Consider the following 17,614-nt stretch of genomic DNA (forward strand, 5'->3'; position numbering starts at 1 on the left):
TGCAAACGCCACTACAGGCTCTAATTCTTTTTCTTGATTCCTTATTTATTAACCACGTTTCAGGAGCTCCCGAAACGGAGCATTTTGTGTGACGATTTATTTCGGTTACGATAAAGCCTTGCCTTGTCTTATCTAAGGAATTAATTCAATTCACAAAATATAGTCGTCTGCTACAAGTTGTTAAAATTCGCAATATTTGAATACTATACGAAGGGATACTATAGCTATTAGTAAATGCTAATATTAAAAAATTAAGAGTGATCGTTGCCAATGAAATTTAAGTTTCTGTATTTAGAGATTGCAATTTTAGGGAAGTGGGGCATTAATACAAATATAAATAACTAGCGATTTACGCATACACCTGTTGTTGTTGATGACATTTCTTTTGTCAGTTTTATTGTTGAGATTTATTTTATTCTTCATACATACTCAAGATACTAAATATACGATAAGTTGACACTTTTTATGGGTGGGATGCAGTAAAAAAAATACACCTTTCTTTATTCGCTAGTTTAATTGTTTACAGTAACTTAAGATCTGTGCTTTTTTTTTCTTTCCTATGATAATAAGTTTAATAACAGGCAAGTTTAAAATTAATACCATAAAGTATTACAAATTAATTCCGCAATGAAATAATAGTAAAAACAGTATTCAACCTATGCTGTTCCCCTTCTTCCATAAGCATCTGTGGAGATTATATGTATATCACTGAAGGTTCTGGACATTAAATGTCGCTGTTCAATTCCGGTAAAATTTAAGCATTATTAGGACCGCAGTATTCGCATCCGGGACACTCCATAAGGCACTTTAGATATGGCGACGATAGGTGGTAAATGTAGCTATTAAAATTATTTCTAGGCGGTCACGGACTGTTTCTTTATTCTTTGTATTATACTGTAATTTAAATAATCACAGAAGAAAGTGTCTATGCTATTAAAAATAAAAAAAAGATGCAGAATGTAGTGCACAATACAAAATGTGATAGAGAGAGTGAGCCAAATGAAGTTGGCAAAGAGCGTTCAGGCGCTTCGTCACCATTGAGTGGTAACTTGAGTGTTGAGAGAGGACAAAGTCTTGCTTCTCTACAGTCAAATTTCATGGCTGATTTGTCTGAAAGTGATGATGATGATGTATCGGAGGTGAGAATTTTATTAAATTGTTAATAAAATATAAGCTATTTTCTGAACAAAGTGTTTGAGAGGAGTGACTTAGGCCTAAACCTTGTGATTCTCAACTGTGACGTCATGAGCGTGTATTTGACCCGGGTTTTTATTAATATAATACATATATACATATTTTCATATATAAATGTGTGTATGTATATATACGCACGTACATAGATACAGGTATAAACGTAGACGTCCTTACATAAAAGCAGTTATGTAAACGTGTGTGAATATTCATACAAACGTCTGCACACAGCATACACATAATGCATTATCTATCTATATATATATGTGTGTGTGTGTCTGCTTAAATTAATTATACTTGAACCAAGTGTAATTGCTTTTGCAATATAATGCATAAGTGCTATTAAACAATAATCCCTAATTAATGAAATGGAATGTTTTTTTCATCCATAATAATTGCTTTCAGTTTTTTTGGTATGTTTCCCGTCAATCTAGTTTCGGAAGTTATATCTTTGTTGTGCAGTTTGACTTAAATTTCTCCCATGTACTGTATATGGATGATTTTAAAAGTTTTGAAGAGTGAAGAAGGATATAATGTTTCTGTGTATTAACCTGCATGATTAAAAATTTAATCTTTTTTTAGATTAATAAGTAGAAACATTCAGATGTGTACTGGAACGATTTCTGAAACATAGCTTAACCATGAGGTTCTTGATTAAGATGCACATGGGATAAATTATGTTTTCAGAACTCCTGATTAACAAAAAGGGGAGTATTGCCCTCTTTTTGTTAATCAGTACTATTGCCCACAAAGAAGCATCTAAACTATGTTGTTGATGATTCATTAAATTCACAAAATTTGGAAAAGTGTTGATCAGCCTAATCTTTAACCATTGGTAACCATGGAGCTTTAAAATAAAGAATGGAGGTATGGTAAATTTAAGAGTGTAGTAATAATGTTATGGGACATTTATTCAGTATATTAAGAAAAAGCCAAGTATTAATAGACACTTAATATTTGTGCCATCACTGTGAGAATGAAATGCAAATAGAATCAGTAACAACTTTTTAGAATAATTTGCAGTTTATTAATACACATATGAACATATTAGGAGCAGTAAGAACTTTAATTTAATAATAACAGAGAAATTAAGAGTTGACTATACCATCTGTCTACTAACACTCTGGAATTTATCATTAAATCTTAATAGGAGGATTAAAATTATGGAGAAAGATCAGAAAGTAGCAAGTTTAGAATTTTATTATCATCATTATTATTATTTTAAAGCAGATTATGAGGCTGAGAGTGAATTTGAAAGCATTAATTTAAGTAAATTAATTAAAAATTATAAAGCTAAATTCGAGCTACATATATTGACTGGATTGTGCTGCAAGAAATTGAGGTTACAGATTTGGTGTGATGACGGATACGTATTGCAAAGGTGGGTAAAATGGAACAAATGATCTATTGGCTGCTGAAAAACACCTTAACAAGTAGGGATAAGTAGGCCAGCATTCCTTTTTATAAAGACTTGATATGATTTCATCTATGTTCAGATATTAATCTGGTATGTTCAGATTTGGTTATATAGATTTCTTGGGGGATGAGGAAGTGTTAGTTTGGATTCCATGACAATTGTTGACCAAGATAATGTCAAGTCTGTGGAATTTACTCCTTGTGAAGATAGGTTTATGGTTTACAAAACTTTGTTAAGTAGCAAAGAGTTAGCAGATAAAGAAGAAATTTTCAGTATATGAAGAACAGGGAGTCGACCTCTGAATGTTGAATAAGAGTATGATTATTTACCACTTTAACAAAGTTTAACAAAAGTTGCAATTAATTTTATATATATATATATACATACTGATATTCATGCCACATTACATATATTAATTATATATCAGCATCATCATCATCAATTTCATGATATGCATCCTCAAGGGATGTTCAGGTTACTATTACTATGACAGCACTACATGACTAAGTTTACATTATTATTAATCCTCAATTTTCCTCCAAATCAATCTGTTACTTGTGAGCACTCCAATATTATCGTATCTAGCATTTCATGCTTCTAATGCATTTCTGAGCCTCCGTAGCTTTCAATATAGATGAAGTCCTTTGGTTGGAAAGACCTGGGTTTGGTTCCTGTCCATTATATCAGGAACCATTATCTGGTCTCTCTTTTGACTAAAGGTGAGTTAGCTGGTCTCATACAGAGGGGGGGGGGTTCATCCACCAAAATAGACAAACCGGCCCAGTGAACACGTGTGGATTTACAGCCATGAATACTTGACAATATGTGGAAGAGATAGGGTCCTCATCATTTGTTATAATACCCTTAGTTAACCATGAGTCACATTATGGTAGTCCATGACCTAAATAGGAGATGGCACTTGAATAGGATAGGAAAGGTCTTCTGACCGAATTAATTCACCTAGACCTTGGTCTTCCTCTGGGTCCTTTCTTGCCATTTTGGCATCAAACACCTGTTTTGTCACAGATATGAGGGTTCTGAGAAAAATTGAGGGAGTTAACCAATGGCATCAATGGCAGAATTATTAAAAATGAAGATATTAAATAGGAATTTGACATTATTAGCATTCAAGAATAGATTAGCTCTGCTGACACATTCTTGAATGCCAATAATGTCATATTCCTATTTAATGTACGTGTGTTGATATACCTATATTAAATTCCTATTTAATATACGTTTTTGTAATCCTAGAAGATGTCTCTGTGATGGAGACGAATTATTGGAAGTAATTAAAATTAGTTTTAATACTTTCTCAGTGCTGTTAATATTCCATTAAACCTCTAACATGAATCCTATTTAATATCTTCTGCCATTGGTTAACTCTCTCAATATTTCTCAGAACCCTCATATCTGTGGTCTAGTCTTTGATCAAGTGCTTTATTTCTAATCCATAACTTAAAATTGGTTTAAACACTGTTTTGGCTAATTTTTCTCTTATTCCATATAAATTTATTCACCTGGTTACCCTCCATACCAGCTTTGCTTATTCTGTTGTCTGTTTCCAGATTTAACCTGCCATCATCACTAAAAACTGTGCCTAAATAGCTGAAATATTTCACTTGTTCTATAGGATTACTATTCAGAATGCAGTGAAGTTTTCTATCATATATCATTTAATCTTAATTAATGGACCTTGCACCTATAACTAATTGCTTCTTTAAGCAGTTTTAATTCATTGCTGCTGAAGGCTCTGTAACATATTTTCAACTCTGACAATAATACATGAACTGCTTGTTTATATATATATTTTTTCCTTCATTAATTTTTTATTATAGATTATTTGGATTTTATTAAGGATTTGACACATTTGTTCTGAAAGCAGGACAGTTAACTGTGGCATATGTGCTGAGCATATCAAGTTCGCAAGAAATGAAACTTCTTTTTCACAGTTTCTTTGTTAAATTATTCAGATAATTTTGCAAAGGCTTCCTCCATTAGACCAATCTGAATAAGACTGATTCTATATCGATTTCTTGCATTTGAGGAGTTATCTGTAAGATGACTATTTGAAAAAGAAAAATTGTTCTTAAAATGTTTTTCTTCTATAATGTTAAATGTAATGTATAAGACAGTCTTTTTAAAACTTCAATTAATTATTCAAATGATGTTTGTTTGTATTTTACAATAAACTTTGAGATAGGCTAAATAGCCATAAAAATAATAAACTGAGATATTTAAAAAAAAAAACCTCATCCATTTTATATTTAATAATGTTATGGTAACACAAAAGTTTAAAATGTAGTCAGGTATTCTGTAAAACTTAAGCAATGTTGGAATCATTGCATTAAGGTTGCATATCTGTTGGCATTCATCCTTCATCATTACCTCTGGCAGAATATATAGCTCAGGCATCTGTTACACCCATATGTATATCATTAGAAAAGATATAGTATGACTTATGCTCCTCAGTACAGTGTTTGAATGATCTATGGACCAGTCATACTATTCTTTAAACCAATGTATACTACATTGCTGATTGTAATGGTTGATACTTGGTTTATTTACAGCTTCCCTTCTATATAAACAGACTATAGAGTCTGTTAGCATCCTGTTACTAACCTGAAATTTTGTATAATTTTTGTGGACTCTGTTGATTGTTTCTATATGGGGCTCTCTAAGATTTCCTTCAACTCTTCTATGGGGCTTCCAAGATTTCTGACAACTCTTCCAAGCATCTTTTGGTGTTACTTTACTGTGTTTCTTGGCTGAGGTGGTGCTCTTAATTTTCATCAGCTGATATTGTTACCACAGTTTTGGGTTATGCACAGTTTTAACTAGTACCATGAATGGATGTGACTCCGTATGATAATACTCTTCGAAACACACACACATATATTCTTTTCCATGTGCCATCAACAATATATGTATACAGATGTGTAGACTGGAAGAATGTGTGTGTGTGCGCACAAATATAATGGTCCTTGAATTAGTTACTGTGTGATCTGACTTGTTGAAAGTGATGTGTCACTATATATTGTGAGACATTTTCCCATTCTCTCTCTCTCTATCTGCAGCCAGATAGAGAGAGAGATCATTGTATTTATAAAGAAGAGATGATAATAAACAAAAATATACAAAAATTGTTGTGTGATGTAACACTAAGATGTTAAACCAACATTTAATGTTTTTAATATTATCAAAAGTGTTCTTAAAATCATGTTGTCTAAAGACTGTTATTGAATCATTTTTCACAGAATGTATTTAAGTAGTATTACAACACCAAACAAACTAAATTATAAAAAGATTTTTTATTTTGCTGGATTTCAAACCAGCATCTTCATAGCAAACTTGTTGCAATTTACACTTGACATTGAGTAAGTGAACAATTCAGATTGTAACAAAATCTGAAGTCCTAATTTGATGTCCTCTAATGGTGTAAAGAAGTATTACAGTTGTAGTTAATTTTAGGATGTCTCCCAAATTTTTGACAAATTAATGCAGCCATACTCGTTAAGGTTAAGAGAATGCTTCATAGCCATTGCTGACTCTAAAAATAATCATCCTGACCTGTAACAACTTTATAGCACACATATAGAAGTTGTTACAGGTCAGAAATATCATTTGTAGTCCATCTAATTCTGTGTGAAGGGAGTATCTAAAGCATGGTCTGCTAGTCGACACTTGCTATGTTAACAGATCTTCCTATCTCTCCATATAGCAGGCCAAGTCATAGGGAACTTCATTTGCTCCAGGATATGTTACAGGATGGAGTTTTTCCTTAGGAGAGCAGATCAAAGTTGCCAGTTTGATATGTTGTTTGTACGTGGTGTGAAGGATATGTTTTATTAGTCATCATCATAACACTAATTACGGGTATAGACCATATTGGTCTGTTCCGGTCTCATTATTCATCCAATATCCTTTTTTGAGGTCTACTCTGTCTTTTCTTTCCAATTGGCTTATATTTTAGTATTTGTTTAGGATATCATCATTGGGTGTTGACCATTCGGTTTTTTGTTTAATTGTTTAGTTTTTCTTCTATTGATTTTGTTTTTACTTCTTTTAAAATGTCTTTGTTCCTTTTTTGATATAATAATGTATATTTTGCAGTTCTTCTCATAAATCTCATTTCACTTGTTTTTATTCTTTGTTTATCTTGTTTGTTTATTGCCCAAATTTCACTCCCATATAATAATGTGGGTATATTTTCAAGCGTGTTTCTTTTTGTACTAAATTTGGGTTGAGTGTTCTATTTATCAGGCCTATAATCTGTAAAAATGTTGTAGTTTTTAATTTTGTCTTTTTCTCTTTCATATGATATTTCACATCCAAGATAACAGAAAATATTTATCTGTTCTATTATTTTGTTATTAATAACTAATTTGCTTCCATCATTTTAGTTTTATCTATGGAAATTTTCATTCCAATCGGTTCTACTATAATGTTTAAATTATATATTGCTCTTTGTAATTTGTCTTCCTTATCTGATATTATTACCTGATCATCTGCAAATAATAGCGTATTTATTTTGTTACTCCAGGAAATTTCTATATTTTGATTGTTTAAGGTGTTCCACTGTATTAATATTTCATTAATGTAAATATTGAAAAGTGTTGGAGACAGAGGCTTGCATCAAGGGTCAGCATTAAGTCCGTTCCCGTTTAATATTGTGATGGAGATGATGACGGAGGAGGTGAGAGAAGACTTGGACTATGTTGTAATGCAGATGACATCGTGCTGTGTGCAGAATCAAGAGAAGAGGTGGCAGCTAAACTGGAAAGTTGGAGGAAAGTACTGGAAGAGAGAGGTATGAGACTTAGCAGAAGTAAGACAGTATATGTGTTGCAAAGTTGATGGCAGCCAGGAGACAGATCTGGAGCTGGAAGAAAATGTCATCAGGAATGTCAGTGACTTTAGATACTTAGGTTCAACAATGAAAGAGGATGGTGAGGCTGAGAAGGAAGTGCAATGCAGGATGGAGGAACTGGAGAGATGGCTGGAGTGCTATGTGATAAGAGGGTGCCGAACAATCTAAAAGGCAAAATCTACAGGACAGTAGTGAGACCAGCTATGACAGTATGCTATGGAAACTGTGGCCCTGAGGAAAAATAACATCAGCAGGATGGAGGTAGCAGAGATGAGAATGCTTAGGGGATGTGCAGTGTGACCAGAAAGGACCATCTGAGAAATTACTATATAAGGGGAATGGTGTAAGTTACGAACTTAGGAGCAAAGATACAGAAGGCAAAGTTGAGATGGTTTGGTCATGTGATGAGGAGGGAGAAAGAGTATGTGGGAAGAAAGGTCATGCAGATAGATGTGCAGGGGAGGAGGAAGCATGGACAGCCAAAGAAGACATGGAGGGAGATAGTGGCAGAGGACTTGAGGATGAACTTGGATGTGGCTACAGCCCAAGACAGGAAGTTGTGGAGGAGACTCACCACAAATAGCGACCCTACTTAAGTGGGAAAAGCTGCAGAAGAAGTTGGAGACAGAGGGCATCCCTGTCTTACTCCTTGGTTTATAGATTGTTTTTCAGACAACTTTTAATTTATTTTTATTTTTATTTCATTATCTTTATATATATTCAATATTGCATGTAGTAAAATATTAAGTATATTTATCCTTTGTAATATATCAAACAGTATATATATATATATATATATATATATATATATATATATATATATATATATATATATATATATATATATATATATATATATATATCTTTTTACTTTGTTAAATGCTTTTTCGTAATCTATAAACAAAAGATATGTTTCTAAATGATTTTATTAGTACTATTAGTACAAATTGTTTTATTAGTACTTTTGCTATCTTTTCAGATGTATACCTTGAATATATGGAATAGGAATTGTGTTATGTTGTTCTTGCATGTTTGGGGAGGGTAATTAGAAGGGCCATCTAGTATTTTATTTATTTTGTGGATGCTGTAGTCTAACATACTCTACAGTTTTGTTATCCACCATAACGTTCACTTCAAAGGATAAAATATTGGCCTTCCCACTGTCTTACTCTCCTAGCCAATTTTTCAGTGGAACTTTTTTTTTTTTTGAGGGGGGGAAGAACAAGCCAAATAAACATGATTCTCAACACAACTAGTCTTAATAGCATCTGGTGTAGTGTATTATTCCATCTCAGCAGCTGATATCCTACAATCCTTTTGCACTTGAATAGACATTTTCCCATTCACTGGCACCATTTGCTTCATATATTTGAATGCATATTCATATAGACAGATATATTCACAAATAGTTCTCCCCCCCCACCCACCTACTAAACAATGTGATATAAAACGCTCGACTAATTAATCTTTTCTTAGTAAGCACTCATAGTTTATCTTATGCGATGTACTATTATGGCCAGTTGAGCCTTCTGGTCAACTTCTGCTCTTCATTCACCAGAAAGACAGCAGAAAACATCCTTAATAATCTAATTGCTTATCAATCTCCAGGTTCTGATTGCATCCCTCCAGTTGGTTTAAAAACTTGTGCTCCAGATCTGTCATCTCTTTAAGCTGGCATACTCATCTGGCATCTACCCAACAGCACAGTATGGAACCAAGCCTCTGTCTAGCCTATCCCTAAAAAGGGATATAAAAGTCACCTGTCAAGCTATTATCTCATTGCCTTCATCTCAGTACTTTATTGAAATAATGGAGATCATTGATAGTCACTACTGTGAGGCTCACCAATTTATGATTACCAGTATGGGTTTTATCATTCTTGTTTCAACTGTTGCTTACCTTTAGTGCTTCAAGCTATGGAAAAGGTTGACAAAACTTTTGTGGTCACTTTTGATATTTCCCAGCAGTAGATTGTTTGGCATAGAGACTTTCTTAGCAAGCTATCATTCATAGTCTCCCACCTGCCCTTTGTAATTGGGTCACAGTTTCCTCTGGGGTCATTTGTTCATGGATGATATGAACTTCATTCCTTTTTTTAATTTTTATTATTTTATTTTTTTTATTCCAAGAAAGTGTGTAGTTCTGAGATAAATTCCTCTTCTTTAACTAAAGCCTTTAAACATTGATCCATTACATGCACTGTTGGACCTGAGTGTCCATAATTGTGGATGCAGATTTTTATGTTTTTATTTATTATTATTATTTTTTAGTACTTCTGAGCAGATCATTTTCATTTTTGGGGATGAAGATAACTAGTAAATTTCAATGCTGTCAAAACTCAATCATATCTTTTTTCGTGGAAGAAAGATTGTACTTCACTCCCTGCCTACTTTGGATAATATTCTTATCTAGTCAAGATCTGTTTGCTCTTCATGGATAAACTTTCACATTGTCTATCCTGGCACAAGCACCTTATATTTCCATAGCTATTGTAGTGATTTATGTTGAAGTTTCTGCAATAAAAACTGTGGAAATTGGCTGAAAAAACTGGCTGAAACTAGCATTATCGAAGGCACATTCACTTTGCTGAGTGTGTATCTTTAAAGTGCCTTTGATCATGTTTGCTTGAGCTGGTGAAGCACTAGCATGTAAATATTTCATTTAGTTATAATTATTTTCATTCCAGTTCTACACAAATTTTATTCCAGAAACTTCAAGAATTGCAAACACTTGGTGTGTGTGTGTGTGTGTGTGTGTGTGTGTGTGTGTGTGTGTGTGTGTGTGTGTGTGTGTGTGTGTGTTAAAGATGCCAAGCTATTTTAAACCTGGTTTTACTCTATTTCCCAAGTAAGCAAACAGACAAACAAGTCAAGTTTGTGCCTGCACGTATTTTCAAGCGTAGCTGACCCTCAAAGTAGTGCAAGTCAAGGCAACTCATGGTAAAGGTAGAATTAGCTCTGATCACTATTCTTACTATTTACCCTTAATGTACAGCCCATCTCTTCGAGGAGATGTATGACGCTATGTATTAAAGGCAAGGGGCCACTACCCAGACCGGTTTCGACCTTTATTGAGGTCTCATCAGTGGGAGCCAGGCAAAAAATACTAAGATTTTAGTAATACAGAGCTTATAAGTATTTTACCAGAACAAGTTACCATAAGGTGTTTTAAGTACATCTCCTCAAGGAGATAGGCTGTGCATTAAGGGTAAATATTAAGAATAGTGATCAGAGCTAATTCTACCTTTACCATGAGTTGCCTTGACTTGCACTACTTTGAGGATCAGCTAGACTTGAAAATATGTGCAGGTGCAAACTTGACTTGTTTGTCTGTCTGCTTACTTGGGGGAATGGAGTAAAACCAGGTTTAAAATTAGCTTGGCATCTTTAACATTTATTGTACCCAAGGTAAAATACTTTCATTTATATCTCATCCTGAGATTTTTATTTAATAAGCTTAAAACACGTTATGGTAACTTGTTCTGGTAAAATATTTATAAGCTCTGTATTACTAAAATCTTGATATTTCTAGCCTGGCTCCCACTGATGAGATCTCAATAAAGGTCGAAACCGGTCTGGGTAGTGGCCCCGTGCCTTTAATACATTGCATCATACATCTCTTCAAAGAGATGGGCTGTGCATTAATATTAAGAATAGTGATCAGAGCTAATTCTACCTTTACCATGAGTTGCCTTGACTTGCACTACTTTGAGGGTCAGCTAGACTCGAAAATACGTGCAGGTGCAAACTTGACTTGTTTGTCTGCTTACTTGGGAAATGGAGTAAAACCAGGTTTAAAATAGCTTGGCATCTTTAACATTTATTATACCCAAGGTAAAATACTTTCTATATATATATATATATATATCCTCCAAAAACTTGGTATTCTCTTTTATTCAAAACACTGCTTCTTGCTTGTACAACTCTTATCATTTCATAAATCCAAAATCAACCTGACTTTACTGCTGCTGCTGTAGTGGTGCACCAGAGATATCTGTAAAAATATCCATTGGAATCCAGAAGAAGGTAATCCAATTAATAGATGATTACATAAGCAATTAGCATTCTGTCTATCTTATGTCTGGTTGTTTCAAACAAACCAACCAACTAATGATGTTCACCACTCTTAGATAGTGATAATGCAAATTTTTTTTCTGTCTTAGCAATAGAGGTTCTTTCCTTTTTGTGGGAAAACTTGCTTATTACTAATTCCTCCACTCCATAAATGTAAAAACAAATTTGGCACTGAACCTCCTTATCCAGTTAAATTCTGATTAATTGTTAATGACTATCTCATTATCTTGAATAGTTCTTATTAAGATATAGTAACAAAATCATGAAATTTCCCATAACAGTAATGCATTGTTCCAGAAAGTTTAATAACTTTGTTGAAAGTATTACAGATATTTTTTATTGAAACATGTCATAAGTTTGGAAAAAACAAGCAATTCAAAGCGATAAGTATAAGGCAAATACAACAATCAGCAAACCGATAACAGCAAATTCTTTGCATTTGAAGGATCATATTAAACATAATAAACTGTTTCTGATGTTTATATTGGATAAGAATTTCCCACATTTGGGGGTGGGGGTGGGAGCGATCAATTCATATTTAAACTAGGCTGGTGCAGCATGTTTTCGTAACCTTGAACATTTTTTTTTTTTTTTCCAAAGAACTTAAATTGAAATGATTACCTTTCTCTCTCTCTCTCCCCCGAAAGTTTTGGAGACTAATCCTATGAAAATATCAGAAATGATTGTATTACATATTTGATACTCCTTCCAGTGTATGTGTGTGTGTGGCACTTGCCATTATTGTTTAACTGATGGTTATATTTATCTTGTATTCTCTTTGAATTGATTATTTGTTTTCCACACTTACGATCAGTGATTAGTTTCAGAATGAAATGTTTGTGCCACTTTTCATTAAAGTTATTTACTGTGTCTAATATGTTATACTTGTGATTACTATGTTGCAGGATCCATTACAACTTATGATATATACTTTTTCCAAGCCATTTCAGGCCATAAGTATAAGATCACAGCCTTATAAGATTCAGTGATGTTTTTATATGTCACCTGCCTCTGAAAAACTGGTAGGAAATAAGACGATGCCTTTTTAGCTAGCATATCTTTTCTCTACTGGTATCAGTAATATGGATTATTTTACTTTATTTTATAATTTTTTTTTTTAAGCCACTATGTTTATAATGTTCTTGGCAAATTCTCAAATATTTTCTCTGATGTATGCTTTTTACAACTGAATTAAATTTTGTGAACTTCAGTTTTCTTATATGTACGATGAGACAGGGCTCTTTAGTAGATATGAGAAAAGGAATTTATTTTTAGTAGATAGAAAGGCATTTTAAAATTCTCTTTCTTTGTATCTTCAATGAGATTGAATCAGGCATATGCTTTATCAAACTCTTCGCATGCCCTGTGAAAAGGATATGCAATGCTGGCCTGGTTGGCCAAGTGGTTAGCGTATCTGCTCTCCAACCAAAAGGTTGCCGATTCGAATTCTGCCATGGGTGCTTGTGGTTGTCTGTGAAATTACTAGTGGTGGTGGTAGTGTGCAGTAGATGGCATTGGTGTAGTTGCAGTTTGTTGTAGTTGATAGATTGAGACAGAGTTGGTAGTGGAGACAGAATTGTAGAGTAGGTGGCCTCTCTTGATGAGTCTTTGGACTCCCTGGAGGTGTCACGTAATAATAATAATAATAATGAATAATTCTCAACAAATGCACTTACCTACTAGCATAACAGTGATTAGATTTTTCTAGCTGGCAAGTTGCTGCAGACTAGACAAAATATATATATATATATATATATATATATTTATCGAATTAAAAACATATTAATAATTTCTTCAGCTGCTGTGCAACACCAGTAATCGCATTATGGAACTCCTATTGATTTATTGGAACATATCATTAATAATGGTGATATACAATTGTTTGCAGATGAGCAGATATTGTAGCCTTGCAAGAGGACTTGAATATACTGTCTGAATGGGCAAGTGTGTGGGAATGACAGTTTAATGTAGCAAAGTGTAAGATTTTAAAATTTGGGAAGCAAAGATGGGATGCAGAATGTACAATTGCTGGAATATTATTATTTCCTAACCTCCATGTGGGTTATGGAGGTTAGGAAATCATAAGACTTATCATGGGAGGTTAACACAAAGTCTATCACACCACTCCTTAAAATCATTCAGTCTACAGGTTCACCATGCTCTCAGGCAATGCATTCCATGCACCTACCACTCTCTCTCTCTCTCTCTCTCTCTCTCCCCCCCCCCACAAAAACTTGCTTCTTACCCTTTTACTCACCACCTTATTTTGTAGCTTCCATGGATGGCTTCTTGTCCTTGTCCCTCTTCCTTGTTCTACCATATGAAAAATCACTTCAGTGTTAATACAGTAATAACCTCTCAACAGCTGAAATGTCTAGATCATATACCCCCTCTTGCCTTCTATCCACCAAACTCTGCAGTCTTGCATGCCCTTAATCAGTGTTGTACAGTCCCAATATCATCTTTTTTATCCATCTCTTCACCTGCTCCAAGGTTATTTCATCCCCTCAAATCCCGGTGACAGATCTAAGCACAGAAATCCAGATGTGATCTGATCAAATCTTTATACAGTGGGATCAGTACACTTTTATCTGATGGTCAATGTTCTTAACATTGCCATTCTCCACAATTCTCTGAGATGTTTCACAACCTTTGCAATATGTCCTCAGAACTTCAAATCTCTATCCACAATCGACCCAAGATCCCTTGCTTCTCCCACTTCTTCCAGTATAACTCTACCACGTTAGTATGAAGCATCCTATCTGTAGATCCCAAATTTTAAAACCTTACATTTAGTTGCATTAAACTGGCATCCCCATGTCTTTGTCTACCCTTCCAGCTTATTCAAATCTTGAAGAGCCTAAACATCAGCACTGTTAATAATAACCCTTTCAAGCTTCATATAATCTGCAAACAACTGAACTCTGTAGTCTTGTGACAATATCATTGACATAAAGATTGAACAGTAATGGTCCCAAGACTGAACCTTGTAGAATTTCACTTTTAACTTTCCTACACCCTGATACTGCTCCCTCATATACAACTTTCTGATATCTATCAGAGAGCCAATTCAATCCACCAACCTGTTGTCCAAACTCGTGTGATGCAACTTAGCTGGCTTGCATAAATAATGTTACTCTTAATATTACTCTCATCTGACTGATTCTGTATACAAGTTCTTACCAATCTCTTCAAAATCTTAACTACAAAGAGGCCTATAGTTTGATTCTACCATCACTCTTATGTAGTGGTACTATCTTGTCCACCCACTCTCCAGGAACCTGCCCATTACAAGGCTTTTGTTATGGCACAGCCTGAGCAAATTTTAGAAGAGGTGGAAGAGATAAGAGACAAAGAGCTCTGCGGGCCCTGAAGATTTGAAGCATTGAAGACCCCTGGTGTAAGTGATGATGGTAGTGGCAGTTCACTGTAGTTAGTGAACCTAAACATAGAGTTGTAGAGTAGGTGCCTTCCCTTGATGAGTCTTTGGATTCCTTGGAGGTGTCACGTAATAATACTAATAAGAAACTTATGCATTTTGCATAATTCAACAGTGGTGTGGTATCTTCCTTGATCTTACTCCCACTGATTGATAAGGCCTCAGTGAAAGTCAAAACTGGTCTGGGTAGTGATCATAGCAGTACACGTCTGAAACAAAGTATTCTGCTTTGCATTATGGGATGTTATGAAAATTGATGTGAAATCAACATCTCTATAAGTAGCCTAATCATGCAGGTACTTCACGTGCAAACTTTGTTTGCTTTATTGTAGCAATTTTGGTAAGTAGTAAAATATCCTGTTACTGTCATTCTTAGCAACTTCCCCAATGCTGTATCATTCCTATGTTTGTCTAACTTAGATAATAATTTTTTCTCTCTGATTCTGTGGTTAAACAGATTTGATTTATGATGATCTGGATTTATGAATCATGTGGTGACTTATCTCTCTCCTGCAAGCTGTCCTGCTTTTAAATGGATCCATCCCATATGTCTGTTTTTCATTTGTCTGAATTTAGTTATTTGGAATATTTAGGTCGAACTGTTTCCTTATATCTATTTTAAATTGAGTTCGGAAGAATGTTTATATTGCAGAAAAATTCAATGTATCTTCCTGAATGCTTGAATGATCCAGAGTGAATACAAAGACTATTGTATTCTTTTCTTGTTTCAAGTAATACAAACTTTTATTCTTTGCAGCAGGAAATGCCAACTAAATTAGAAGAAAGTGTTAATATTTTAAAGAAGTATATTGTTGGTATATCTATGATCTATTATAATTGTAATATGTACATCATGCTCTATCCAGCATTAAAAAAAGTACATTTTAGTGTAATGTAAAAATTTAATGGCTGAAAGTGCAGAAGTTAGGTGAAGTACTTAGTATTTTTCCTATAGATATTATTATAGAGTTCCTTCAAGGACTCATTGAGGGAGGGTCAATTTGGACAAATATACTTTAAATACCTAAATCTTTTCTTGAATACATACATAGAGGGATTTTTTTTCTCCAAGAAATTTAGGTTTTTCATCTTGCAAATCAGGCAAACTAGCCAAAACATGCAATGAAGAACATGTAAAAAAAAAGTGTGCATGTGTATATAAATCTGATGATGTTCTTTTAGGAAACTGTAGAACTTTAAAAAATGATCACTGAATTGAATGCAGAAAGTTAAAAGAAAGTATTAAAGACAAAACAAAAATAATGTATAATAAATACATTGCCAAAAAGTCAGTACAAATGGAGCATCAGGAATCAATATAGTAACCTCTTGTCTTTACCTAGGACAAAAAATCACAGTAAAGGGTGACTGTAAAGAAGAAATTATATATAGAATTCAACTTAGTTGGATAGCCTTTGGAAAACATTGTGAAACACTCAAAGGAATGCACTTTTGAAAATTATGGAGATAACTACCATGTTTGAATAAAAACTTTAGTTTAATATAACTAAAATCTACATTCGACGTTTCGACCTTTATATCAAGGTCATCTTCTGGAGCATACAACTATACACAGAAAACAAGCTACACTATCAAACTGGTTTGTTAAAGACACTGACCAACCGCTACAACAATTGTTGGTCTGACCTCTGGTGGGGAGAAAAAAAAACACGAAGTAACCGGGGTCCGGTTACTTCGTGTGGCAAAACAAATTTTACCTACAAAAAGAAGGTACAGCCATGGGCTCACCACTATCTCCCCCAATCGCTAACTTCTACATGGAAACCTTTGAGCAAAGGGCTCTTGATTCCGCCACGCTAAGATCGACAGTCTGGCTTAGATACGTTGACGACATGTTCCGATCTGGCCGCACGGGCGACAAACGCTAAACACATTCTTTAGCCACCTGAACAAACAACACGAACGCATACAATTTACCATCGAAATTGAAAACCAAAATAAACTGGCACACACTGGCCAATACATACATGCTAATTCATACCACCACCCATCACAAAAATATGGAGTCATTAACACCCTTAAAAACAGAGCTACAACAATTTGCTCTAACCAGCAAGCCCTGAAACAAGAACTAAAAATCATCAGTGACACATTTATAAATAATGGCTATAACAAAAATACTATTAATAAAATACTCCATAAAACAACAACAAAAACGAATGTAGATTACAGAACCATAGCCATCCCATACATTAATGGATTATCGGAAAAAATCAACAGAATCCTACAACATTATGACCTCAATGCCACCTTTAAACCACCCACTAAACTTAAAACCTTATTCAACTCCTATAAGGATCCTCTCCTCCCATTAGCACATCCTGGAGTCTATTGCATCCGCTGCACCTGTAACTTACCGTACATTGGTGAAACAGGATGGACAATCCCTATACGCAAGAAAGAACACATTAAATATAATCATTATGGTGAAGCAGGCCTCTCAGACCACGCACTCTTACACCAAATCAACTGGAAAAGCACCTGCTCTTTACACCTGCACAAAAACCTGGTATGAAAGGAAATTTAAGGAAGCCTGCAAAATCCTGATAAACCACCCAAATATCAATACCAAAGATGGCATGAAAATTCCAAGGATCTGGATGGCA

The 17,614-nt window shown here is 34.3% G+C and overlaps 1 protein-coding gene across 1 annotated transcript in view; it reads left to right on the plus strand.

Moving 5' to 3' along the window:
- Positions 1-805: 805 nt before the first annotated feature.
- mask (multiple ankyrin repeats single KH domain) overlaps positions 806-17,614 on the plus strand; it is an 823,307-nt gene continuing 806,498 nt past the window's right edge. Inside the window, 1 exon segment of the mRNA XM_090396371.1 lies at positions 806-1,139. Within this exon segment, the coding sequence (XP_090252497.1) occupies positions 951-1,139 (189 nt within the window). The 5' untranslated portion in view covers positions 806-950.

The sequence above is a fragment of the Typopeltis vanoorti genome, chromosome 8 (assembly GCF_054136105.1).
Source record: "Typopeltis vanoorti isolate ZY-2024b chromosome 8, IOZ_Tvanoo_1.0, whole genome shotgun sequence".
Taxonomy (NCBI): domain Eukaryota; kingdom Metazoa; phylum Arthropoda; class Arachnida; order Uropygi; family Thelyphonidae; genus Typopeltis; species Typopeltis vanoorti.